Source organism: Carettochelys insculpta, chromosome 9, assembly GCF_033958435.1.
Source record: "Carettochelys insculpta isolate YL-2023 chromosome 9, ASM3395843v1, whole genome shotgun sequence".
NCBI lineage: Eukaryota > Metazoa > Chordata > Testudines > Carettochelyidae > Carettochelys > Carettochelys insculpta.
Window position 1 is genome coordinate 64,092,920 of NC_134145.1, and position 23,690 is coordinate 64,116,609.

Below are 23,690 nucleotides of genomic sequence, written 5' to 3' on the forward strand. Positions count from 1 at the left end.
CCAGCTGTAGTGTCTGCCAAGGCCCCTGGGGCTGCACCCAGGACCTGGCCTGCTCGTTGGAGGTTGTCCCCCGGGCCAGCACTGAGCCAAAGCTGGTGGTGGGGTGGGATCTGGCTGAGGCTGCCATTGTTTCTGCCACACCCCCCCCCCCCCAGGTGCACCCTTACTGAGTTGGGGCAGGAGGCTCGGCAGTTGCTTTTTGAGGAGGGGGGCAAGATCTTTAGACTAGTATCCTTGGCATGGTGTCCCCACCACCAGGGGCTCACGTAGCCTGGACTGGCAAAGCCCTGGGGCCCACCTGGGTTGAAGGGTAGTGGGAGGCGGCTTGTTCAGTAACTGGCCTGGGTGTGGCAGCCTGCGGGCAGCATTGTCTCCTGGCCATGCCAAGAGCAGGCGCAGCGCTGCTCTGGGTTTAGCGATGGGGGCAGGGAGCGACCCTCCTGCCCCAGGCTGGATGGCTGAGGGAGGGGGGAGGGGCTCCTAGCCCCCTGCCCAGACTGGCTCCAGGGGGTTCATGCCGAGCTGCTCTGCCCAGCTGGTAGGTGGGGCTGTATCTGCCACGCAGGGCCCAAGGGGCCACCTCCTGCTCTGAGCAAAGGCTTTACCTGTCATCTGAGCTGGGAGGGTGGGTGAGCTGGTGGTTGGCCAGGCCAGCCCTGCACCCCAGCAGGGGCGCTGACAGGTTTGGGGGTTTGTTTTTAATTGAACTGGCCCCAGACCTGTGCCCAGCCACCCACAGGGATCAAATTTGCAGACTGAAGACTCCAGCAGCCAGTGGATGAAGTTTATTGGATGCTCCCGAGGAGGGAGCCCTCATTTCTTCCAGCTTTAGGTTGGCTGGGGGAGCCGCTGGCCCCTGCGAACAGCTCTCCCTGCCTGCTCACTCTGACTATGTACACTGCGTGCAGGGCTGGATGGCCATGACGGCGGGGGGGAGGCAGACACAGGGCAGGTTGGGGCCGGGGTCAGCACAGGCGGGGAAAGCAGCGCTCCAGTCACACCACACGTTTCCGAGCAGTCAGTCAAACAAGCCAGCCCCCTGGCAACGCAGTGCTGGGCGGCGTCCGCACGGCGGGGCTTGGCTCTCCGAGGCTGGGTGCGGTGCCAGCCTGCTTCGGAGCCGGCCCAGCCCAAGCGGCGCTCAGGCGGTGGGCAGCTGAATGCAGCAGGGCCAGCTCTGGGCCTCCTGCCACTTCAAGGTGTCGGGGCGGCTCCTCTTCTGTCCGTGCGCCTGGGGGGCTGGGCGCGTGTGGGCCCGGTGCTGGGCCAAGCCTGCTGGGCTGTTCCCTGGCGAGAGAGCACGTTCCTGGCTGAGCCGGCGATGGGACACTACCTTCCCGCCGACCCCAGGGGCAGGCAGCGCCTTGAAGGGCACCGGGCTGGAGGGCGAGCAGGGGCGCGTGGCTGTTAGGCGCTGCCTGCCGGCACGACCCACCTCTGGAGCAGGAGCCCTCCTGCTCTGCCATGTTAGACATGTCAGGCCTACCTCCAGCTTGCAGCAGCTGCGAGGCTGCGCTGGCCTGGTCTGCAGGCATCCCGCCCCCCGGGCACCGGCTAGGCCAGAGGCGCTACCCAGCCAGGGCAGCTCAGCGCTTGTCGTGCCGCGCCCTGCCCTGCCCCCATGGCCCAGCTGGCACCTGCACCCCCCCCAGGCCCTGCAAGGGGGCAGGCCCCTCCGGCCGCCGCAGAGCAGCCGTGCATTACCTGGGCCTGTAGCAGGCGAGCTGGGACAGGAGCTCTGGGGCTTGTTGTTCTGGAGAGGCTCGGGAGAGAGAAATGGGGTGAGAGAAAAGCCACCTGGGGCCAGGGTGCGACTCCCTGGGATGGGGGAGGGACCCACTGCAGGGATGGGGGAAGTATGGGACAGGCTGGGCACCCCCCCCCCCGCCCATGCTCTGCCCCCCCCCAGCCCTGCTGCCCCCGCCCCCACACACAGGATCAGCCCAGGGCTAGGACCCTCCACCTGCCCCGCTCTGCATCCTGGCACTAACTCACCTCCAGGTTTGTCCTGGCTTTTTTCAGCACCGCGTGGGTCTGAGTCACTGCAACAAAGCGGGGTGGGGGGGTCAGGAGGCGTTGCTCACACCCCCCCCCCACACACACACGAAAGGGCCCCAGGGCAGGCACGGCCCCCGCCCACCCCAACCAGGAAAGGGCCCCAGGCCAGGTGCTACTCACCCTCCCCCCGTGGGAAAGGGCCCCAGGCCGGACGCTGCCCCCCCCCACCCCCCCCCAGCAGCAGAGGATGCACCGGAACAAGTGACCTGTGCCAGGCAGCCGGGGGGGGGGCAGGTGCCACCCCCCCAGCCCCAAGGCAGCGCCCGCCCGCCACCTAGTTGGTACCTACAGTGGCTGACGAGGACGAGCTCCATGCTGGCCTTCAGGTGCTGGGCACGCTGCAGGCGCGCGGCTCCGCTTCGGAGCAGCTCCTCCTGCTCCGCTACCCGGGCCCGGAGGGTCTGCAGCTCCTCCTGGCAGAAAGGGCCAGCTCAGCCGGGGCTGGGGGCCTCTGCCAGCCTCACCGGAAGCCCCCACCCACTGCCTGGGGCTGCCGCTCCCTGCCCGAGGGAGGTGGCTTGGGGGAGCCCCAGCTGGAGGACAGGTGGTGCCCTAGGGCACACACAGGGAGCCTCCACAGCAGCCCCCAGCAGTGGGCAGCAGCGGGCTGCAGGCCCATCTGGGGAGGCTTCAGTGTGCGAGAGGGCGGGTGCTACCCATGCCAGGGAACCCACCCAGTCCCCGGGCCCAGGAACACCCTGTCCTCATCCCCCTGGGCTGCCAGGTGCCTGGCTGAGCCCTCCTTGCCCTGCGGGAGAGCAGAGCTGCCTGGGCACCTGCAGGCGGGAGCAGCATGCGCACCGAGGCACCACTCACCGCAGGCTGGCACGGGGCTGTCCTCCAGGTGGCAAGCAGGGCAGCGCTCTGCTCCAGGAGCCGGTGCAGTGTGGCCGTGCCGCTGTGGAGCTGCCGGACGCTGCCTGGCGGCAGGGCCTGCTAGAGGAGAGGAGACGCTGGCCTGTGCCTGGGAGATGGCAGCAATGCACCACCTGGGCATCCCACCTGCTTCCCTGGGAGGGCACTGCCAGCGCCACGGCCCGGGCTCCCGCCTGCCTGCCCCTGGCCTGGCTGGCGCCTGCGCTTGCTCTGCAGTCGGCCCTGGCAGCGATGGGGAGGGGGGGTCCCCACCCAGCACCCTGCAGTGCACCTCCATGCTCCGGCCAGCCAGGCGGGGACAGCCCTGAGCCCCTCAGGCAGGAGCTGGGCTGCCATGCACACAGCTCAGGACAGCCCCCCCGCCCCCCGGGCTCCCCAGGGCCAGCGTACCCCGAACCGCCAGCCTGCCACGCTGGCCCCCGGCTGGGCATTACGCAGCTCTGCCCACAGCGCCCCGCCCTTCCTCCTCGTCAGAGGGCTGGGAGGAGCCTGGGCCAGCCGGGGCTCAGGGGTGATTACCTCTGTGCCATGGGTGGCTAGAGCTGGCCGCAGGGCAGAGGCCATCTGCTGCACCAGCGTTCTGCCCTCCTGGATTTGCTGCTTCAGGGCACGATAGTCATCCAGGTGGCCGATGACCTGGCACCTGCCTTCGCTGGCAGACAGGCTGCTCAGGGGGTCTCCTGCCAACGCAGGGGCGCGTCTCCTTGCCAGGGCATCGGCCGCAGGCAGCTCTGGAGCAAAGAAGGGGCGCACTGTGGGGTGCCTGCGAGCCCAGGAGGGGTTCAGCACCAGCGGGCACCTCCCCTGGGCTGGCGGCTCCCGAGCCCCCCTCCGCCCTGCAACCAACAGCCCGGGCTGGCAGAGCACCAGGCTGGGAGTCCCCAGGCTTGAAGCTCAACGTGAGCCACCTGAGGGGGGCTGAGTGCAGCCAGCGACAGGCCTGGCCCTCCTGAAGCCAGTAGCACCTGCAGGCATGGGAGCCAATCCCCCGCACCCGGGGCCAGCTCCCAGGCCGGCTGGAGGTTTATACTGGATACGGGAGCCGTTTTACGTGCCCAGCGTATCCGTGTAACAAGCAGGGTGAGGTCTAGGAGGCCCTGAAGCTGTTGTTTGTCTGGCTGTGCCATGCGTGTAGGTACAGCCGGCGATTGCAGCTCTGCGACAGTATTAAAACTGGTCAAGCCAAGGGGGCATGAAGAGAGCCGTGGGGGTGACCTCTCCAGCCACCAAAGGGACAGATTCCCAGCTGTCACTACACGTCTCGGGCAGTTGGGACTGTCTCCCGGGATGCATCCAATGGCGGTTTCCACAACAGCCCACCAGCTGGGAGAAACCCGCCGGGCTCCCACACAGCTTGACATGGCTGGCCAGGTCCCCAGGTCCCACTAGTGCCCTGACACCTGGTTCCCAGCTCCCCGCCACTCTGGGAGCCAGGAAAGTGACCAGCCCCGGTGCTGGTCCATGTCCCAGCTCCTGCAAGCCCAAGGGAGCCAGGCACCAGGCTGGAGGGAACACAAGCCCCCCGCAACTCAGGGGTCTACTCTATAGAGTGACCGGGACTGTGGCTGGACCCTTTGGGGCCCGGGTGAATCTGTGGGGAGCTGGTGAAATAGGTTTATGAACCTCTCACCTGAGTTGGGGTTGGGGTTGTTGGTCTGGGCTGGTAGAGCAGCCGGGAAGTCTGGGGGTTTGCCTGTGTGGCTTCTGGCTGCCCAGTGGGGCTGGCAGAGGTGCTTTTGTGGCTGGTTGGACTTGCCTTAGTGAGAAGGAAATCCCAGCCTGGGGCTGTAAGTGGCCCATTGTTATGCAAAGATACCCTGGCTTGATTTCCTTAGCTGTGCCCAGAAACCCCATCCTATCACACTGGCATTGGCCTCTCTACTCCCCACAGAGGCTGCCTAAGGTCCAGGTCACTCTACCTCAGCAGGTTTCAACCCACGGCCCCAGGGAGCCCCAGGCTGGCTATGCCTTCCCAGGTGCCTGGCACCTGCCAGAACTCGGTAGGGGCTCTACCGATGCATGGAGGGGGAAGCCCTAGGCTAGCTCAGGCGGGATCCCCAAGGAGGGACAATATGGTTCCTTCCAGCCTGGCACCTCTGAGTGAGACCCAGCACGTCCCTCTGTGGGCTCCCAGCACCACAGTGCCCTGCCCTGACTGTCCACAGGGCCCCCCTCCCCAGGCTTCCAGACCCCACCCAGAGGGAGGGGCGCATCAGTTACCTCTCATGGGGTGGGCAGGCGAGGCCAGGGCACTGACCGGGGGGAGCGAGGCTGGGCAGCCCATGCCAACATCCCGAACCGGAGGAGACGGGCTGGAGTCTGCAAGGGCGAGAGGTGCTGCAGCCAGACGCGGGGCCCGTGCGGGGTCCATGCAGGGCCCGGGGCGGCGTGGCTGCGCGGCGCTTACCTTGGAAGGGTGCAGAGCTCCCCGGCGGCTGCAGCTGGGGCTGGGGCTGGGTCAGCTGCTGCCTCAGCGTGCTGTTCAGCTGGACGCCGTGCAGCAGCTGCCGGCGCAGGGCTCGCACCTCGGCCAGGAGGGCATCCAGGGCACTGCCGGCGGGCGGCCCAGGAGGCACGGCCCTGCTGCAGGCTGCCAACGTGCACAGACACTCAATTGCCAGCTACCCTGCGCCCTCCACCCCTGGGGCCCCATGGCTGCTCTGGGGGAAGCCCAGGGCCCAGGCAGCGCAGGAAGCATCTTCCCCCCCGACACCCTCTGTGCCTGGTGCCCCTACCTGAGGGCCTGTCTCTGGGGCTCCCCACGGCAGGAGCACACCATGGGAGAGGACACCCCACCCAGGTCTGGTTGGCTGGTGGCCCAGCAGAGCCCAGGGAGGCCTGAGGAGGGCAGCTGGGGATGTTACCCCAGCACCACACCCGGTAGGCCCAAGGGGACAGCGGGCAGGACAGGACGGGCAGACCCACGGACACAGCTGAGGTCCAGGGCAGGCCGTCCATGCGTTCCCAGGACAGGCCAGCCCCGCAGTGCCAGCCCGCGTGCAGCCCTGCTGCTGGGCAAGGCTGGGCCGGTGCCCCTGCCCTCAGCGCTGTGGGGCCGGCCTGGGCTGGGGTAGGGATTGGACAGGCGGCCCGTGCAGCCTGCAGAGACACGGCACCACACTCGAACCAGTAGGAGGCACTGCCCCTGCGGCACTGTGAGGCGCTGGACGGGCTTCCCGGTGCCGGGGGCCTGGGCCCTCAGGAGGGTGGGGCTGCCCCAGCCCAGCAGCTGGCAGGGCCAGGGGGCTGAGGGAGGGACGTACCTGACGGAGCCACCGGGGAGGAGCCGGCGAGGGTCTCCTGGACACGCAGCTCGGTGCACAGGGCTTGGCAGAGCCGTTGGCTCTCCTCACATTGCTGCTCCAGGAGCCGCACCGTGCGCGCCAGCCTGTGCAGACAGACAGACAGACAGACAGATGGGCTGTGGGGCGCGGCCAGGTGACTGACAGGCTGTGGGGCACGGCCAGGTGACTGACAGGCTGTGGGGCATGGCTGGAGGACAGCTGCCCCCTCCTTTGCCGCCCGCCCTCCACTGCTATCCCCCGACTGCCACCCCCCCAGAGCTATCCCCCCTCACTGTGCTGCTCCGCTGCTGCCCCCCAGGATGGCACCCCCAGCCCCACCTGCGGTTGTTCTGCTCCAGATCCAGCTGCTCCTCCTGCAGTCGACGGCTGCTCTGCCGCTGCCCAGCCAGCTCTTCTGCCAGCCTCTGCCTCTCCGCCTCGGCCTCACGCAGCCGCTCCAGCTCTGCGGGGAGACACCTGTTATCCGCCTCCCAGGGAGACCCCATTACCCACCTGGGGGAGCCACACTGGCCAGCGACAGAGCCGAGCTTCCCCTGGTCGGGGGCCAGCGCCGGCACTGAGCGTGTTTCCCCTGGTCGGGGGCCAGCGCCGGCACTGAGCGCACTGCCCATAGGCCACCCCCTTTGACATTACTGGATTTTTTAACTGAATATTAAAGCCATTTCTGTCTCCATTGTCTATAGTGGCACCAAATCTTGTGCCGGGGGCCAAGTGAGAGGTCTGCTGCAAGCTGGCAATGCCCTGAATCTGTTTGTGCTACTTGTATGGCAGTGCCAAGTTTGTGTGTGAAGTTGTAGATTTTGGCTCGATAGCCATGTTAGAAATGTTGTAGAGGTGAAATTCACAACAGGAGGTGTGAGCCCCACCCCAGCCAGGACGATGGAGTAAACAAGGGCTCAGACGTCCAACATGCATCTGAGGAATTTCAGACTTGTCATCTGAAATGCAGCCAATGGCCAAGTCCCGCAGCCGCCCATCTGATCAGGTGACCTGGGCTGAGCCATGGGCCTGAGATCAGATGTCCCGACATCCATTCCACACGCCATGTGAGTTTTTCAAGAATGAGTGTAGAACATCGCTGGCCGTAACTGGCGCATGGACTCCAGCGCTGCAGCAATGTTTCTCCCTAACCCCTTCCCTCCTTCTTAACAACCCTTCACCTTGAGAGCTGCAGGGTTGGTGACCGTGTGGTTTTGGGTAAGATCCAAGTGTAGATTGACCAGGGACTGTGGCTGGACCCTTTGGGGCCCGGGCGAATCTGTGGGGAGCTGGTGAAATAGGTTTTAAGAGCCGCTCACCTGAGCTGGGGTTGTTGGTCTGGGCGGGTAGAGCGGCTGGGAAGTCTGGGGGTTTGCCTGTGTGGCTTCTGGCTGCCCAGTGGGGCTGGCAGAGGTGCTTTTGTGGCTGGTTGGATTTGCCTTAGTGAGAAGGAAATCCCAGCCTGGGGCTGCAAGTGGCCCGGTTTTAAGCCAAGGGGCCCTGGGTTGATTTCTCCAGCTGTGCCCAGAACCCCGTCACATTACACACGCCCCGACCCAGAGAGTCCCACGCAGGGCAGCGTGCTGCCCTACCCCTGGAGAGGCACGTGAGCTGGAGCTGCAGGCTGTGGTTCTCCTCCCGCAGGGCTCGCGTCTCGCTGCTCTGGGCAGGGGCAGCCTCCTGCCCCAGGACACAGAAGTTGCTCGGAGACCCTGGAACAGGAGCAGCCATGAGGGCCGAGGCAATGCCCCCGGGCACATCCCCCCCCACCAGCTGGCCACCTGCCCCCAGCGCTGAGCAAGGACAGCAGACGTGCAGACAGGACTGCTGGGGCCCAAGCTCAGGGCCTGGGAAACGGAATGGCAGTAGTGCCGAGAGCTGAGCCCAGCCTGGCCCTTGCCAGGTGCCCCCACCCTCCCAGAGCTAGAGCAGACAACAGCACCCCCTCTCTGCCCCCAGCTGAGCCCCCTGCCCCAGCACATCTGACCTCCCCAAAGGACGAGGACAGGGCCCCGGCCCTAGCAGCCGTACCCCCAGCAGCTGGGGCATGAGCAGACCGAGGGGCGCCCAGCCCTGCCCCATGGATTGCCAGGCTCCTTGTCCTGTGATTTTGGGACAGAGGGGTCACTGAGTCCCTCCCTGCACCCTCTGGCCATGGGTGATGAGTGCTCTTGGCCGGCTGCCCGCTTGCTGCCCACCCTGGGGCCCCAGACACCCAGCAGCCCCGGCCCGCACCATTGCCCTTGGTGGTGACGGCGAGGCGGTTCTCCAGCTGCACCCGCAGCCGGTCGTTGGTGCCGATGGACTCCTCTAGGCGCTGGCGCAGGCCACGGATTTCTGCCAGGTGTCCTTCCAGCAGATCAGCACCTGCACCCCCGGCCAGGGAACAGAGAGCTGGGTGGGCTGCGGGCTCGGTCCGGTCTGCGCCATGCCCAGTGCCCGGGGCCAGAGCTCCTGCCCTGCTCCGCCCCACCCCCTGGCCCTACCCCTCTCACCTGTCAGCTTGTGGCTGGCTGGACACGCAGAGGGCAGGTGCTGGTCCAGGGCGCTGGGGTGAGGCTGGGCCCAGAGGGGGTGGAAGGCGGCCCCGGCTGTGCTGTCCAGCGGGCCAGGCTGTGGGCCAAGATGGGGAGCATGCAGGCAGTGAGAGGAGGGGGCACTGGCTGCCCTGAAGTCGCTGGCCAGGGGCATGGGCTTGCCCGATGGTGCTGCCAGAGGTCCACCTAGACAGACACGGAAAAGGTGGCTTGGGGGCCCCAGGAGGGCAGAGCCCCAGGAAGCCCCTGAGAGCACAGGCCCAGCTCTGAGTGGCTGGAGGCTCCGCTGAGCGCCAGGTGGCTGGGCACTGGCAGCCCAGAACACGCACCACAGGGCACCCTGGCCCAGGAGCACAGACAGACAGAGCCCCCAGCCCGGCAGTACGGACAGACAGACAGAGCCCCGGGCCCAGCAGCGCAGACAGACAGACAGACAGACAGACAGAGCCCCCAGCTTGGCAGACAGACAGAGCCCCTGCCCAGGCTCACCAGTTTGAAGGCCAGTAAGGATGACTGCCACCCCCCCCGTGCCCCACTCGGTAACCAGGCTGGAGTGCCCCCCTGTCCCCTGGGGTGCCCTGTTTGCAGGACAGCCCACTGGCACTGGAGGGCCGCACCCACGCCCCAGATGGGCAGCCAAGGCCCACGCTGTGGAGCACTGCAAGCAGCACTGAGCCGTGGCACCGAGCCGAGCCGTGGCACCGAGCCGAGCCAAGCCGAGCCGAGCCCAGCCGTGGCGCCGAGTCGAGCCGTGGCACCGAGCCGAGCCGAGCCGAGCCGAGCCGAGCCGTGGCACCGAGCCGAGCCGAGCCGAGCCGAGCCATGCAGCGCGTGCCGGAGCAAGCAGCAGACACAGGCCGGGGACTGGGCCCTCAAGCCACGAGCAGGAAGGAGCCCAGCCCCTTCCCAGGCAGGCGGCAGCGAGCTGCATCAGGGCTGGGCTACGGCAGGGGAAACGAGTCAGGGGGCCTGGATTCCACCAACCCCTGCCAGCCTCACCCGGCCAGCTCAGCGGAGGGGCCAGGCTCCGGCGCATGCCAGGGCTGTCACGCTGCCCCCTGCCTGCGTCCGGGGTACCCCCTCACTCTCTGGGGCTGGGGGATCCCTCGCTCAGCTCCTACCCTCCAGCTCAGCGCTGCAGCTCTGAAAGGGAGGGCCCCCTCTCGAGCGCCACAGGCGGGACCCCCTCCTCCTCGTCCCCAGCCTGCTCCTGCCGTCCGGCAGCCGGGAATGCCTCTGCCGGGCTCGCCGCCCAGCCACCCTCCCATGGCCTTCGCAGCCCTCCCGGGCCTGGGCCTGGCCCCGGCCCCGGCCCCGTGGGGGCAGCAGAGCGGTGTGCAGGACAGACGGCAGGCGGGGGGCTGCGAAAGCCATGCACAGCTGCACGCCGAGCCCCAGGCGCTCACTTTCTCCCAGCTGCCTCTGCAGCATGTGCAGCTCCTGCTGCACCTCGGCCAGGGAGAAGCCGGGCCGCCCGCAGCAGCCCAGAAGTGCCGAGGGGGCAGCAGCGGGAGGGCCACAGGGCAGGAAGGAGCACGGCCCAGGGGCAGGGGGCACAGGGACGCTCAGCGGCTTGGCCAGCGGATCGAACTGTAACCCTGGAGGGGGAGAGAGCGGAGAGAGATTAGCTGGGCTCAGCTCAGCTCAGCAGGGCGGCTGGACAATCCAGCCAGCCGGGCGAGGCCCTACCAGACCCCCACGTCTGCACCGGGTCCCCCATGGCCTCACTGGGTCCCCCACAGCCACACCTGGCCCCCCATGTCTGCACCGGGTCCCCCATGGCCTCACCAGGACCCCATGGACATACCAGCCCCCCCACAGCCACACCTGGCCCCCCATGTCTGCACAGTGTCCCCCATGGCCTCACCAGGCCCCCCACGGACATACCAGACCCCCCCATGTCTGCACCAGGCCCCCCACAGCCACACTGGTCCCTGACAGCTGGGCATGCCTGCACCAGGCTCCCCAGCCACTGCACAGGCGCTTGACATCTGGGCCAGGTCACGCTGGGCCCTGCCCCCTGGGATGAGGCTGTGCCTGACCCCACGGCCTGTGGGCCCCTGAGAGCTGGGGCACGGCCACAGCATGGCTCTTAGGGCTGCACCAGCTCCCCGATACCTGGGGGGAGGCCTCACCATACTGACGGCTGGGGAGGCCACACCAGGTTCCCCCACAGACAGCACAGCCCGCCCAGGGCCAGAGCATACAGCACCACCCCACTCAACAACGGGGAGGCCACGGCACCCCACGGGCATCCCCCTCCCTCCAGCCCAGGAGCCAGGGCACAGCCACACACCCCGGCGGGACGGCCCCAGTGCCGGGGCAAAGCCAAGCTCTGCCTTTGAACCGCTGGGCCCGGGGGCGACTGTCCTCCCCCTCCCACCCGCACCCTGCCAGTGCCTGGCTGTATCTATCCCCTGCCCGCAGCCACGCTGCCCCCCGTCCCTGCCACTTCCCCCACAGCCCCCCCCCTGGCTGCCCCTCCGGCCCCGGGAACCCCTGCAGCACTTGCCCTGCTCCAGGGGTGCCAGGGAGCTGCCTGGGTGGAGCCCCCTCTGCACGCCTGAGGGACCAGCAGCACCCGCCCTCCAGTGCTGGCCCCTGAGCAGCCCACAGCGGCTGTGTCTGCTGCAGCCTGGGCTCCGTACCTGTGCGTGGCTGCCTGTCGTCGGGGGTCTGGTGCTGTGAACACGGCCTGGAGGGGTCGCCTCTGCCAGACTCGGCCGGAGCCGGGGCAGGTGCCAGGGCGGCCGTGCGAGGGAGCACGTCTGGAGAGATAAAGGGTCAGGCCCCGAGCCGAGGTCATGGTGCAGGCACCTGCTGGCGGCTGGGACTGGGGTGCTGCAGCTGAGGCAGGCCCTGGGGTGCTGGAGGGGCAGGGGGGAGGCTCGGGGCAGCCCCAGCGCAGGCAGAGGGCCCATCTTTACCTGCCAGGTGGCAGGCCGGCTGCTCGCTGGGCTCCCCCTGCAGCTGGCTGCACTCGCTGGCCAGGTCCCCGTCGGAGCCGGCCTCCGAGCCGTCGGACAGGAAGGAGGCGCTGCTGGCGGAGCGGGGAGACTCGGAGAGCGCCCGGCTGCTGGCCGGGGTTTCGCAGCGTGCCCGAAGCTTTGCCTCCAGGCTCTCGATCAGCCTCTCCTTCTCCCGGAGCTCCTTGCTCAGCCTGGGGAGAGCAGGCGTCAGCCTCACCCAGCACGCGGACCCCTGGCAGCCATCCCGACAGCCTGGTCCCAGCTTCCCACTCCCCCAGCAGCCAGGCCCTCCGCCCTGCTCCCCACAGCCCGCAGCCAACAGCTTCAGTGCCCTGCCCCAGGCACCATGCCCAGCGCATGGAGGTACTCGCCCACGTTGCCAGCCCGGGGCCAGGAACGGGGTCTGCCAGCCTCTGCTCAGCCGTGCCGGGTCAGGGCCAGAGGGGCAGCCACAGAGCCACCTGACTCCTCCTTGCCAGCAGCCGTTTGGCCAGGGCAGCAGGAGCCCTTTTGCTCTGCCAGGCAGCCTGAGCCCTGGGCCCTGTGGCAGGTATCCCCAGGCCCCTCGGATCACCTGCTTACCTAAGCACCACGGACTCCTGGCCAGCCTTGTCCTCCGAGTCCCAGCCATCCCCTGGGAGTGAAGCACAGGGGCCTGCTCAGGGCGGAGGGCAGCACAGAGCCAGGTCCCCTCAAACCCGTTCCAGACCACAGTGCCCAATGCCAGAGCACAGCCCCCGCCCGGCCCTGCCGCCGACAGACTGTCTGGGGCAGTGGGCGGGTGCGGGATAATCAGCCCCAGGGGGACTCTGCCCTCCCCCTCGCTGCCCCGGGCAGGCCTGCGTCCCGGCCCAGACACACGGAGGAGCCCATGGCTGGGGCTGATCTCTTGCCGTGTGTATGAGCTGTGCCCTTTGGGGACGCTCCTGAGCCATCGGCCGGTGACTTCCACTGGCAGCGCTGCCCTCCGGCCCCTCCCGCCCTGCCCCACGGCCACGCACGGCTGCTCAGCTTGCTGCTCAGCCGCTCGGCCAGCTGGCTGCCCTGGGCCAGGTGCTCCCGGAAGCCTTGGCCCATGTAGTAGTCGATTTCGGTGCCTCGGAGCAGCTCCTCGAAGGACTTGACGGTGTCCCGGAGGTGCTGGGCGAGCAGGTGGCCCACGCCGCGCCCCTCCCGCATCGTCTGGCGCAGGTGGGAGAGCTCCCTGGCTTGGGCCTGGATCAGCGAGTCGTACTTCCTGCGGGGAGAGGGCAGGGTCAGCCACACCCAGAGCCTGAACAGCCAAGGCTGGCCAAGCGAGGTGCCCGGCCCCTCCGCTTCCCGCCGGCCCCTGCTCTCTGACCCCGAGAGACGGGCCCAGCTGGGGTGGCGGTGAAGGACCCAGCACCAGCTGCAGACGGTGCTGTCTCCAGGCACAGGGCCAAGCATGGCACAGGGGGCAGGCTGTGGGGCCCAGAGCCAAGTGCCCACAGAGGGGCTCACTGACCCACTGGCTCTGGCCAGGTTGTGCCCCTCCCCCCCCCACCCTGGGTCTTTCCCTGACCGCCTGCTCCGGGGAAGATGCCAGCATTAACTGGCCCCTGTCCTGGGTGCAGGGCCAACATAAGCAGAGCCTCAGCTGCAGCGTGAGCCACGCAGCCACGGCCATCTCCCCCCCACTGAGGCACTGTACCACAGCCACGCAGCCACGGCCAGCTCCCCCCACTGAGGCACTGTACCACAGCCACGCAGCCACGGCCAGCTCCCCCCCACTGAGGCACTGTACCACAGCCACGCAGCCACGGCCAGCTCCCCCCACTGAGGCACTGTACCACAGCCACGGCCATCTCCCCCCCACTGAGGCACTGTACCGCAGCCACGCAGCCACGGCCAGCTCCCTCACTGAGGCACTGTACCACAGCCACGGCCAGCTCCTCCCCACTGAGGCACTGTACCACAGCCACGGCCAGCTCCCCCCACTGAGGCACTGTACCACAGCCACGCAGCCACGGCCAGCTCCCCCCACTGAGGCACTGAACCGCAGCCACGCAGCCACGGCCAGCTCCCCCCACTGAGGCACTGTACCGCAGCCACGCAGCCACGGCCAGCTCCCCCCCACTGAGGCACTGAACCGCAGCCACGGCCAGCTCCCCCCACTGAGGCACTGTACCGCAGCCACGCAGCCACGGCCAGCTCCCCCCACTGAGGCACTGTACCACAGCCACGGCCATCTCCCCCCCCACTGAGGCACTGTACCGCAGCCACGCAGCCACGGCCAGCTCCCCCCACTGAGGCACTGTACCGCAGCCACGCAGCCACGGCCAGCTCCCCCCACTGAGGCACTGTACCGCAGCCACGCAGCCACAGCCAGCTCCCCCCCACTGAGGCACTGTACCACAGCCACGCAGCCACGGCCAGCTCCCCCCACTGAGGCACTGTACCACAGCCACGGCCATCTCCCCCCCCACTGAGGCACTGTACCGCAGCCACGCAGCCACGGCCAGCTCCCCCCACTGAGGCACTGTACCGCAGCCACGCAGCCACAGCCAGCTCCCCCCCACTGAGGCACTGTACCACAGCCACGCAGCCACGGCCAGCTCCCCCCACTGAGGCACTGTACCGCAGCCACGCAGCCACAGCCAGCTCCCCCCCACTGAGGCACTGAACCGCAGCCACGCAGCCACGGCCAGCTCCCCCCCACTGAGGCACTGAACCGCAGCCACGCAGCCACGGCCAGCTCCCCCCCACTGAGGCACTGTACCGCAGCAACGCAGCCACGTCCAGCTCCCTCCCACTGAGGCACTGTACCGCAGCCACAGCCAGCTCCTCCCCACTGAGGCACTGTACCACAGCCACGCAGCCACGTCCAGCTCCCCCCCACTGAGGCACTCTACCGCAGCCACAGCCAGCTCCTCCCCACTGAGGCACTGTACCACAGCCACACAGCCACGGCCAGCTCCCCCCCACTGAGGCACTGTACCACAGCCACAGCCAGCTCCTCCCCACTGAGGCACTGTACCACAGCCACGCAGCCACGTCCAGCTCCCCCCCACTGAGGCACTCTACCGCAGCCACGGCCAGCTCCTCCCCACTGAGGCACTGTACCACAGCCACACAGCCACGGCCAGCTCCCCCCCACTGAGGCACTGTACCACAGCCACAGCCAGCTCCTCCCCACTGAGGCACTGTACCGCAGCCACAGCCAGCTCCCCCCCACTGAGGCACTCTACCGCAGCCACAGCCAGCTCCTCCCCACTGAGGCACTGTACCGCAGCCACGCAGCCACGGCCAGCTCCCCCCCACTGAGGCACTGAACCGCAGCCACAGCCACGGCCAGCTCCCCCCCACTGAGGCACTGTACCACAGCCACGCAGCCACGGCCAGCTCCCCCCCACTGAGGCACTGTACCGCAGCCACGCAGCCACGGCCAGCTCCCCCCCACTGAGGCACTGAACCGCAGCCACAGCCACGGCCAGCTCCCCCGCACTGAGGCACTGTACCGCAGCCACGCAGCCACGGCCAGCTCCCCCCCACTGAGGCACTGTACCACAGCCACGGCCAGCTCCCCCCCACTGAGGCACTGTACCGCAGCCACAGCCACGGCCAGCTCCCTCCCACTGAGGCACTGTACCACAGCCACGCAGCCACGGCCAGCTCCCTCCCACTGAGGCACTGTACCGCAGCCACAGCCACGGCCAGCTCCCTCCCACTGAGGCACTGAACCGCAGCCACGTCCAGCTCCCCCCCACTGAGGCACTGTACCGCAGCCACAGCCACGGCCAGCTCCCTCCCACTGAGGCACTGAACCGCAGCCACGTCCAGCTCCCCCCCACTGAGGCACTGTACCGCAGCCACAGCCACGGCCAGCTCCCTCCCACTGAGGCACTGAACCGCAGCCACGGCCAGCTCCCTCCCACTGAGGCACTGAACCGCAGCCACGGCCAGCTCCCTCCCACTGAGGCACTGTACCGCAGCCACAGCCACGGCCAGCTCCCTCCCACTGAGGCACTGAACCGCAGCCACGTCCAGCTCCCCCCCACTGAGGCACTGTACCGCAGCCACAGCCACGGCCAGCTCCCCCCCACTGAGGCACTGTACCACAGCCACAGCCAGCTCCCCCCCAACTGAGGCACTGAACCGCAGCCACGCAGCCACAGCCAGCTCCCCCACTGCAGCACTGTACTGCAGCCACGGCCAGCTCCCCCCCACTGAGGCACTGTACCGCAGCCACGTCCAGCTCCCCCCCACTGAGGCACTGAACCGCAGCCACGCAGCCACGGCCATCTCCCCCCCACTGAGGCACTGTACCGCAGCCACGGCCAGCTCCCTCCCACTGAGGCACTGTACCGCAGCCACAGCCAGCTCCCCCCCACTGAGGCACTGTACCGCAGCCACGCAGCCACAGCCAGCTCCCTCCCACTGAGGCACTGTACCGCAGCCACAGCCAGCTCCCCCCCCCACTGAGGCACTGTACCGCAGCCACGCAGCCACGGCCAGCTCCCTCCCACTGAGGCACTGAACCACAGCCACGCAGCCACGACCAGCTCCCCCCCACTGAGGCACTGTACCGCAGCCACGCAGCCACGGCCAGCTCCCTCCCACTGAGGCACTGAACCGCAGCCACAGCCAGTTCCCCCCCACTGAGGCACTGAACCGCAGCCACGGCCAGCTCCCCCCCACTGAGGCACTGAACCGCAGCCACGGCCAGCTCCCCCCCACTGAGGCACTGTACCGCAGCCACAGCCAGCTCCCCCCCACTGAGGCACTGTACCGCAGCCACAGCCAGCTCCCCCCCACTGAGGCACTGTACCGCAGCCACAGCCAGCTCCCCCCCACTGAGGCACTGAACCGCAGCCACGCAGCCACAGCCAGCTCCCCCCCACTGAGGCACTGAACCGCAGCCACGCAGCCACAGCCAGCTCCCCCCCACTGAGGCACTGAACCGCAGCCACGCAGCCACAGCCAGCTCCCCCCCACTGAGGCACTGAACCGCAGCCACGCAGCCACAGCCAGCTCCCCCCCACTGAGGCACTGTACCACAGCCACGCAGCCACAGCCAGCTCCCCCCCACTGAGGCACTGTACCGCAGCCACAGCCACAGCCAGCTCCCCCCCACTGAGGCACTGAACCGCAGCCACGGCCAGCTCCCCCCCACTGAGGCACTGAACCGCAGCCACGGCCAGCTCCCCCCCACTGAGGCACTGTACCGCAGCCACGGCCAGCTCCCTCCCACTGAGGCACTGAACCGCAGCCATGGCCAGCTCCCCACCGCTGAGGCACTGTACCGCAGCCACGCAGCCACGGCCAGCTCCCCCCCACTGAGGCACTGAACCGCAGCCACGGCCAGCTCCCCCCCACTGAGGCACTGTACCGCAGCCACGGCCAGCTCCCTCCCACTGAGGCACTGAACCGCAGCCACGGCCAGCTCCCCCCCTCTGAGGCACTGTACCGCAGCCACACAGCCACGGCCAGCTCCCCCCCACTGAGGCACTGTACCACAGCCACACAGCCACGGCCAGCTCCCTCCCACTGAGGCACTGTACCGCAGCCACGGCCAGCTCCTCCCCACTGAGGCACTGTACCGCAGCCACGCAGCCACGGCCAGCTGCCCCCCACTGAGGCACTGTACCGCAGCCACGGCCAGCTCCCTCCCACTGAGGCACTGAACCGCAGCCACGGCCAGCTCCCTCCCACTGAGGCACTGTACCGCAGCCACGGCCAGCTCCCCACCGCTGAGGCACTGTACCGCAGCCACGCAGCCACGGCCAGCTCCCCCCCTCTGAGGCACTGTACCGCAGCCACGCAGCCACGGCCAGCTCCCCCCCCCTGAGGCACTGTACCGCAGCCACACAGCCACGGCCAGCTCCCCCCCACTGAGGCACTGTACCGCAGCCACGCAGCCACGGCCAGCTCCCCCCCTCTGAGGCACTGTACCGCAGCCACGCAGCCACGGCCAGCTCCCCCCCTCTGAGGCACTGTACCGCAGCCACACAGCCACGGCCAGCTCCCTCCCACTGAGGCACTGAACCGCAGCCACGGCCAGCTCCCCACCGCTGAGGCACTGTACCGCAGCCACGCAGCCACGGCCAGCTCCCCCCCTCTGAGGCACTGTACCACAGCCACACAGCCACGGCCAGCTCCCTCCCACTGAGGCACTGTACCGCAGCCACGCAGCCACAGCCAGCCCCCTGCCCCTGAAGCTCTGCCTCCCACCCCCCTGGCTTTGACTCCCCTGTGCTCCTTACCTCGGCCAGGTGGCAGCCTGCAGCTCCTCGGGCAGCACCGTCCCTGCCCCAGGCCCTGGCAGCTGGGCCTCCAGCAGGGCCACCCGGTGGACGAGGCGCTGGAGGTCGCGGCTGGCCTGCAGAGCAGGCGGGCAGACGGCCCCGACGCTGTCGGACTGCCAGCCCTCGTCCTCCTCGGCCGCGGTCTTGCCAAGCCGCTCGGCGCCCGAGGCGTAGTCGCTGGTGCTGGAGAAGGAGCGGGTGCGGTGCTGCAGCCTGTGGAGTGCCTTGTTCGAGCGCTGCAGCTGCTCCGTCAGCTCCCGTACACGCTGCTGCAGAGCAGCGACCGCGGCCGGCTGGCCCCAGCCCAGGCCCCCCCACGGCCCCGGAGCCTCCAGCAGCCCGGACTTGCTGAACACCTCCAGCTCCTCGCACTCTGGGGAGAGAAGAGAGGGCTCAGGGCTCGCCCGCGCCCGAGGGATCCGGGGAGCAGGCCTGGCCGCAGGCTCTGGCACGGGCCGGCAGCGCTCCAAAGGGCCCCGCTGCAGGCCTGGAAACGAGCAGCTTGCAGCACGAAGGGCCAGTGCTGGGCACGGGATAAGGCCGGGGTAGAGCCCAGAGCCGGCTGCCTCCCCACTTGCTCCTTACCGGGGCTGGGGGTCCCCTCCCGGTCGGCTTCGTTTTCACTCTTCCCACACGTCTCGTAGCCCAGGTCCTGCAGATCCACCTGCACCTGCTTGCTGTGCTGCTGCACCACCGGCTCCCCTGCGGCAAAGAGCCACGGTAACCCCGACGGCCCGAGCCCGAGCCTGAGCCCAGCTGGCGCTCAGCCGCGGCGGCACAGGAGCACCAGTCTCTCCCCGGGCATGGGGCTGGGTGCCGCGCCCAGCAGGTGCGTGGGTCACACCGGCCTGGCGGCCTGGGCATCCGGCAGGTGGGGACCCCACCGGGCAGCAGTGGGGCAGGAGTCGCAACTCAGCTCCCACGGGAGGGGCTGCGTGTGGGTGTTTGCACAGGGACCAGTGCAGCCGGGCCCCCGCCGACACCCGCCCCCACCTCCCTGGGCACAGCAGGGATCCTGCCCGCCCCCACCCCCCGGGTGCAGCCGGGCCCCTGCCCACACCCACCCCCACCCCCACCCCCACCCCTCTTGGGCGCAGCAGGGACCTGGCCCTCCCCCACCCCACCGGGCACAACAGGGTCCCCGCCCATGCCCATGCCCATGCCCACCCCCACCCCACTGGGTGCAGCAGGGACCATGGCCTGGCCCCTCCATCGGCACAGCGGGGCCCCCGCCCAGCACAGTCCCACCAAGCGAGGTTCCCGCCTGGCCTCCCTTGGCCCCAGCCAGGCCAGTGCGGCTCTGCCCACAACAGCTCCCTTCCAAGGTGTGTCTGGCTCTGGAGTCCCCCCCACCTCCTGGTCCTGGGGCCCCAGCCGTCTCCCTTCCCAGCACAGCCCCCGGCTCCCGCGGATGCAAGGGGACTCACCCAGCAGGGTCCTGCACCTCTCCAGCCGCTCTGCCTGGGCCCGCACGGTGGCCTCCGACTCCGCCAGCTTGTTCTGCAGCTCCTGGGAGCACTGCTGGGAGTGAGCCGACGGCCCTGCCCCAGGCTGCTGCCAGCTGCCCCCCGCCTGCGGGAAGGGAGCAGTGACACAGCCCCTCAGCCAGAATAACGAGCCTGGGGGTCACCTCAGGCTGCCAGGGGCAGGGAGAGCCACACACGGCCTCAGCGCCCACCTCCCCTCACCTGCCCAGCTGGGCGGCTCTCTGTGCCAGCCACAGGGGTGTCAGCAGGCAGGGGCAAGCTGTGTCCAGAGCCACCGCGTGAGACGGAGAACCGTGGGCGCAGGCAGACGGCAGGGACGGGCTGGGGCACAGACAGACAGACAGAGGATGGGGCACTGACTGGCAGACGCACACGGGGCAGAGCGCAGACACGGACGCAGGCAGGGCGGGGCGCAGAGAGACGGACACACAGACAGGGCGGGGCGCAGAGAAACAGACAGACACACAGACGAGGTGGGGCGCAGAGACAGACACACAGATGGGGGAGGGTGCAGACAGACACACACACGCACAGACGGGGCGGGGCGCAACGAGACAGGCAGACAGACAGACACACAGACGGGACCAGCCTCCCCGGAAAAGCCTGCTGCCTTGGGGGATGCAGATGGGGAGCCGCCCTGTGGCAGCTCTGAGCTCGACCAGCCAGTGGTGCCCGATAACTGGCAAGGAGCCCAGGCTGTCTCAGGCGCTGCACTGCCCTCCCTTCCCCTAGCTGGGCTGGCCGGGGAAGCTCAGGGGTACACAGGACTGGCTCCATCCCTCTCCCGGCATGGGGAGCCACCAGGCAACCAGGGAAGTCCTGCCCAAGCCAAGGGAGTTACCTGGCTCATGCCCCTTGGATCTTGGGCTGGGCCTAACGTCACCGCCTGGGACCCAGGGCAGGGTCTCTTTGCTGGGTCCTCCTGGAGCTGCCCCTCCAGGGCTGGGCGTTTCCCAGGTGCCAGCCCCACCTCTGCCCGCAGTCGGTCCATCTCCACGGTGGCCGGGCCAGCGACGAGCTGGGGGCGGGATGTGCTCTCGCCCTCTGGGCAGTTCAGCACCAGCTGCTCCTTGAGAAGGGTGGCACCTGCCTGCGAGCTCTGCAGCAACCTGTTCTGGGAGCGCAAGGTCCCCCCGGCCGCCACCTCGGCCTCCCCGCGCTCTGACGATGTGCCTGCTCGCAGCCGCTCCTGCAGCTCCGCGCTCTCCTGGGCTGTCCTGCAGAGGTACAGGGCAGCCGTCAGCGTGGGGAAGCTGCAGCGCCCTGCCCAGGGGCAGCCCCTCGGGCCAGAGGGCTTCTCTCGCCCTGCCCTCCCCAGCCTGTCGACCACCCCCTGCTGCCTCGGAGCAGCTGGCAGGGCCCTGTCCCGACGAACAACGAATACAATTTTGAGTTTAGGTGCTACTGGAAGGCTTGTTCTTCTGCGGCACTCCAGAGTCACACGGCCACCCCTCCCAGACGGCGAGCACAGGGGCAGGCGTGCCAGTCCCAAGCCCCATGAGTTGTCCAGCTGCACCAGAGACTGCCGGCAGGGCAGACCCCCCGGAACCTGGGCATGGCCCCCAGGCTGAGGCCACTGCACTAGCGTGTGGGGGTAACCGGGTCCGGGCTCCCTCCGTGCCTGCAGCCCGATGCCCTCCTGCATGCTCCTGGCCGCAGGCACCGGTCCTGGTCCGTCCTACCTGACAGGGGAGAGAGCCAAGATGCCGGCTTCCTCCGCCAGCACCCGCTGCTCCCCTTCCACGGTCGCCTTCGGCTCCCGGCGCTGCTCCGCCTGCAGGCTGCTCTCCTCCAGTGGGGCTGGGGCCAGGGCCACCGGGCTGTTCTCAGGCAGCCCTGGGCTGGGCTGGGGAAGGGCGGTGCCAAAGAAGAGTTTAGTGCCCAGGGTTAGTGTGTGGTGGCCACCCAGCTGCCCAGGGACGCCACATGGGGACAGCACTTGCAAGGCCAGGGGGAGCAGCGTGCTCCCTGCAAGCAGCACCCACAGGCCTTGGGTTCCTGCTGGGTTTCTCCGCCCGCCTGGTGCTAAGCCCTGGCCAGAGCCGCCAGCCTGCCCCCCACCCCGCTGCTGCACAGGGAGCCACAGGCCAGCGCTGGGATGGTGCTGGGGTTGAGCTGAACATGCAGCCATGTCTGTTTGCCCCAGACCCTGTGCCAAGTGGGCCCAGGGCGCGGTCTCTGGAAAGCTGGCGGTTCACTGAGGCTGGTTAGCACTCCTGTGCCGGGACCATGGCTAGATGGGGAGTGAGAGGCGCTGGCGCTGGGCTGCCGCTGGGCAGTTTCACTCCTGGGGCACCTCGCCAGGAGGCCCAGCGCCTACCGTGAAGGGTTGCTAGCCGGGGAGGCGGCACGCGACCAAGAGCAGCAGCAGGCGCCAATCCAACCCCGGGGGTGGGGGGGACGACTCTTCCGGGTAGGTGCAGCCCAGCAGGGAGGCGATGCGGATTGCCTAGCATGGCCTTGGACAGGCGACCTGCCCATCTGAGGGGCGCCATTGCAGACGTGCTTCCACACAGAACAACGGGCTTTCCTCTGCGTGGCCAGGGGCTCAAGGGGCCCCGAACGCCCCTCCCCTGGCCGGCACGCCAGCCGCTCGCTTCGGAAGTGCCGCGGCTGTGAACTGAGCCCAGGAGCCCAGCTGGCACCAAGCACGGGCTGTCTGGTGGGTGCACTTCCACTGCTGCGGCAATTTCACTCTCGCCCGCCTCTGCCTTTCCGGTGTGCACCTTGAGCTGTTAGTGCTCGCCGGGGTCAGAGCAGAGGGACACGTTGCCCTGGGGCTGGGCTGGGAGCAGAACCACCCGTTTGGAGCTGAGCAGGGCGGCGTGAGGAGGGGGTGGCTGTGGCCCAAGGGAAGCTGGCGTGTCAGAGGGAGCTGCTGGTGTGAGGCTCGGCTGCGCAGTGTGGAACAGCCGTGCTCTGTGTGACGGCTTTGGTGCATGAGGCGCCCCAGCCCGGGGCTGTCAGTAGCCCTGTTTTCAGCCACTTGCCCCGGTTCGGCCAGGAGACCAGGCTGTGCCGGAAATCTCTAATGCTACCGGCGATGCGCCCAGGGCCTTGCAGGCGCTCCTCAGCCCCTGCTGTGCCTCCGGACGAGCTCCGACAGCTCTTGGACTCACCTGCTGGCTGGCGGCTCCAGGTATCGCTCCCCTCTCTGGGCTGGCAGCGCTGGCATCCGCGGTGTTCTCCCACCCAGGCCGACCTGGCAGAGACAGCAGCCATGAAGCACTCGGCGTGTGACCAGCCCGGCTCCCCCAGGCCCGCCGGGGTTCCCTCTAGCCCAGGGTGGGGAACCCGGCCAAGAGACCGGAGTCAGGCACAGCCTGGGGGCAGCACAGTCCCAGCTGGGGCGGCACATGCTACACCTCCCCACTGCTCTGGGCCCAGAGAGGCAGGCAGTGAGACTGGAGAGTACCCAACCAGCAACCCACACCCTGCAGGGCCCTCGCCCAGCCAGAGCTCGGCCCAGTCACCCACTCCCAGGGACACAGGCCCCACAGCTGGGAACCCCCACCCTGCCCTTTCCCAGGGAGAGCTGCACGCGCCTCCCCCCGCCAGGCACAAGGACCGTTTCCGCCTGCTCCCTGGTGCTAGGCTGAGACGCCCACGTGCCCCGTCCTGGTTACGGTGCAGCCCAAACCCCAGCCGAAGGAGGGTGCAACCCCCCAGGCCAGGCTTGGCACTGGCAGCCCTGGTAGATGACAGGTGTGTTATGAGCTCTGCTCCCCTGTGCCCTCGCCTCGGCCATCTCACTGCACAGCCAGGGGCTTCCTTGGCCTCCAAGCACCCACGTCCTGCCCCAGGACCACGGGCTCTGCTACACCTGCCACTGGAGGTGCCCAGAGCTCAGCAAGATCCCACCAGGCAGGACGGGAGAAGCCAGGAGCCGCCAGGTCCCCCAGCCAGTCCCAGGACAGTGCGGAGGCCAGCGATGGGAGTCAGCCGCAGCATACAGCAGCCCTGGGGCCACCCTCAACGGGTGCAAATTAGCAGCCCTCCACTGCCTTCGACACAGCCATGCCAGCTCCCGCCTGACCCATGCCCACAAGCCGCCCTGGCCCCGGCTGGCTAGCAAAGCCAGCAGCCCCTGCGGCCTGACCCGCCACGCTGCTGGCTGCCCACTGGCCACCCTTAACACGCACGGGGCTGTGGGCAGCGCGTGGCAGGGGCACCGATCTCCTTCCCGAGCCGGGGGCTGGATGCTCTGTTAGTC

The 23,690-nt window shown here is 68.7% G+C and overlaps 1 protein-coding gene across 7 annotated transcripts in view; it reads right to left on the reverse strand.

The window, feature by feature from the left end:
• Nucleotides 1-770: 770 nt before the first annotated feature.
• The window catches only part of PDE4DIP (phosphodiesterase 4D interacting protein), a 66,244-nt gene continuing 43,324 nt past the window's right edge, over nucleotides 771-23,690 (reverse strand). For 2 of the 7 annotated variants that reach the window (XM_075003197.1, XM_075003191.1), the window contains 24 exons: nucleotides 22,597-22,679; nucleotides 21,160-21,323; nucleotides 20,319-20,694; nucleotides 19,418-19,562; nucleotides 18,576-18,692; nucleotides 17,949-18,363; nucleotides 12,726-12,961; nucleotides 12,307-12,358; nucleotides 11,683-11,915; nucleotides 11,404-11,523; nucleotides 10,162-10,353; nucleotides 8,714-8,941; nucleotides 8,454-8,585; nucleotides 7,811-7,930; nucleotides 6,558-6,681; nucleotides 6,198-6,322; nucleotides 5,342-5,524; nucleotides 5,155-5,253; nucleotides 3,454-3,665; nucleotides 2,875-2,994; nucleotides 2,348-2,471; nucleotides 1,996-2,042; nucleotides 1,705-1,762; nucleotides 771-1,287 (listed from right to left, as the gene is read on the reverse strand). In XM_075003197.1, the coding sequence (XP_074859298.1) occupies nucleotides 1,142-1,287; nucleotides 1,705-1,762; nucleotides 1,996-2,042; nucleotides 2,348-2,471; nucleotides 2,875-2,994; nucleotides 3,454-3,665; nucleotides 5,155-5,253; nucleotides 5,342-5,524; nucleotides 6,198-6,322; nucleotides 6,558-6,681; nucleotides 7,811-7,930; nucleotides 8,454-8,585; nucleotides 8,714-8,941; nucleotides 10,162-10,353; nucleotides 11,404-11,523; nucleotides 11,683-11,915; nucleotides 12,307-12,358; nucleotides 12,726-12,961; nucleotides 17,949-18,363; nucleotides 18,576-18,692; nucleotides 19,418-19,562; nucleotides 20,319-20,694; nucleotides 21,160-21,323; nucleotides 22,597-22,679 (3,851 nt within the window). In that variant the 3' untranslated portion in view covers nucleotides 771-1,141. The remainder of the gene's footprint in view (nucleotides 1,288-1,704; nucleotides 1,763-1,995; nucleotides 2,043-2,347; nucleotides 2,472-2,874; nucleotides 2,995-3,453; nucleotides 3,666-5,154; nucleotides 5,254-5,341; nucleotides 5,525-6,197; nucleotides 6,323-6,557; nucleotides 6,682-7,810; nucleotides 7,931-8,453; nucleotides 8,586-8,713; nucleotides 8,942-10,161; nucleotides 10,354-11,403; nucleotides 11,524-11,682; nucleotides 11,916-12,306; nucleotides 12,359-12,725; nucleotides 12,962-17,948; nucleotides 18,364-18,575; nucleotides 18,693-19,417; nucleotides 19,563-20,318; nucleotides 20,695-21,159; nucleotides 21,324-22,596; nucleotides 22,680-23,690) is intronic. The other 5 variants (XM_075003194.1, XM_075003193.1, XM_075003198.1 and 2 more) reach the window with 5 other exon arrangements.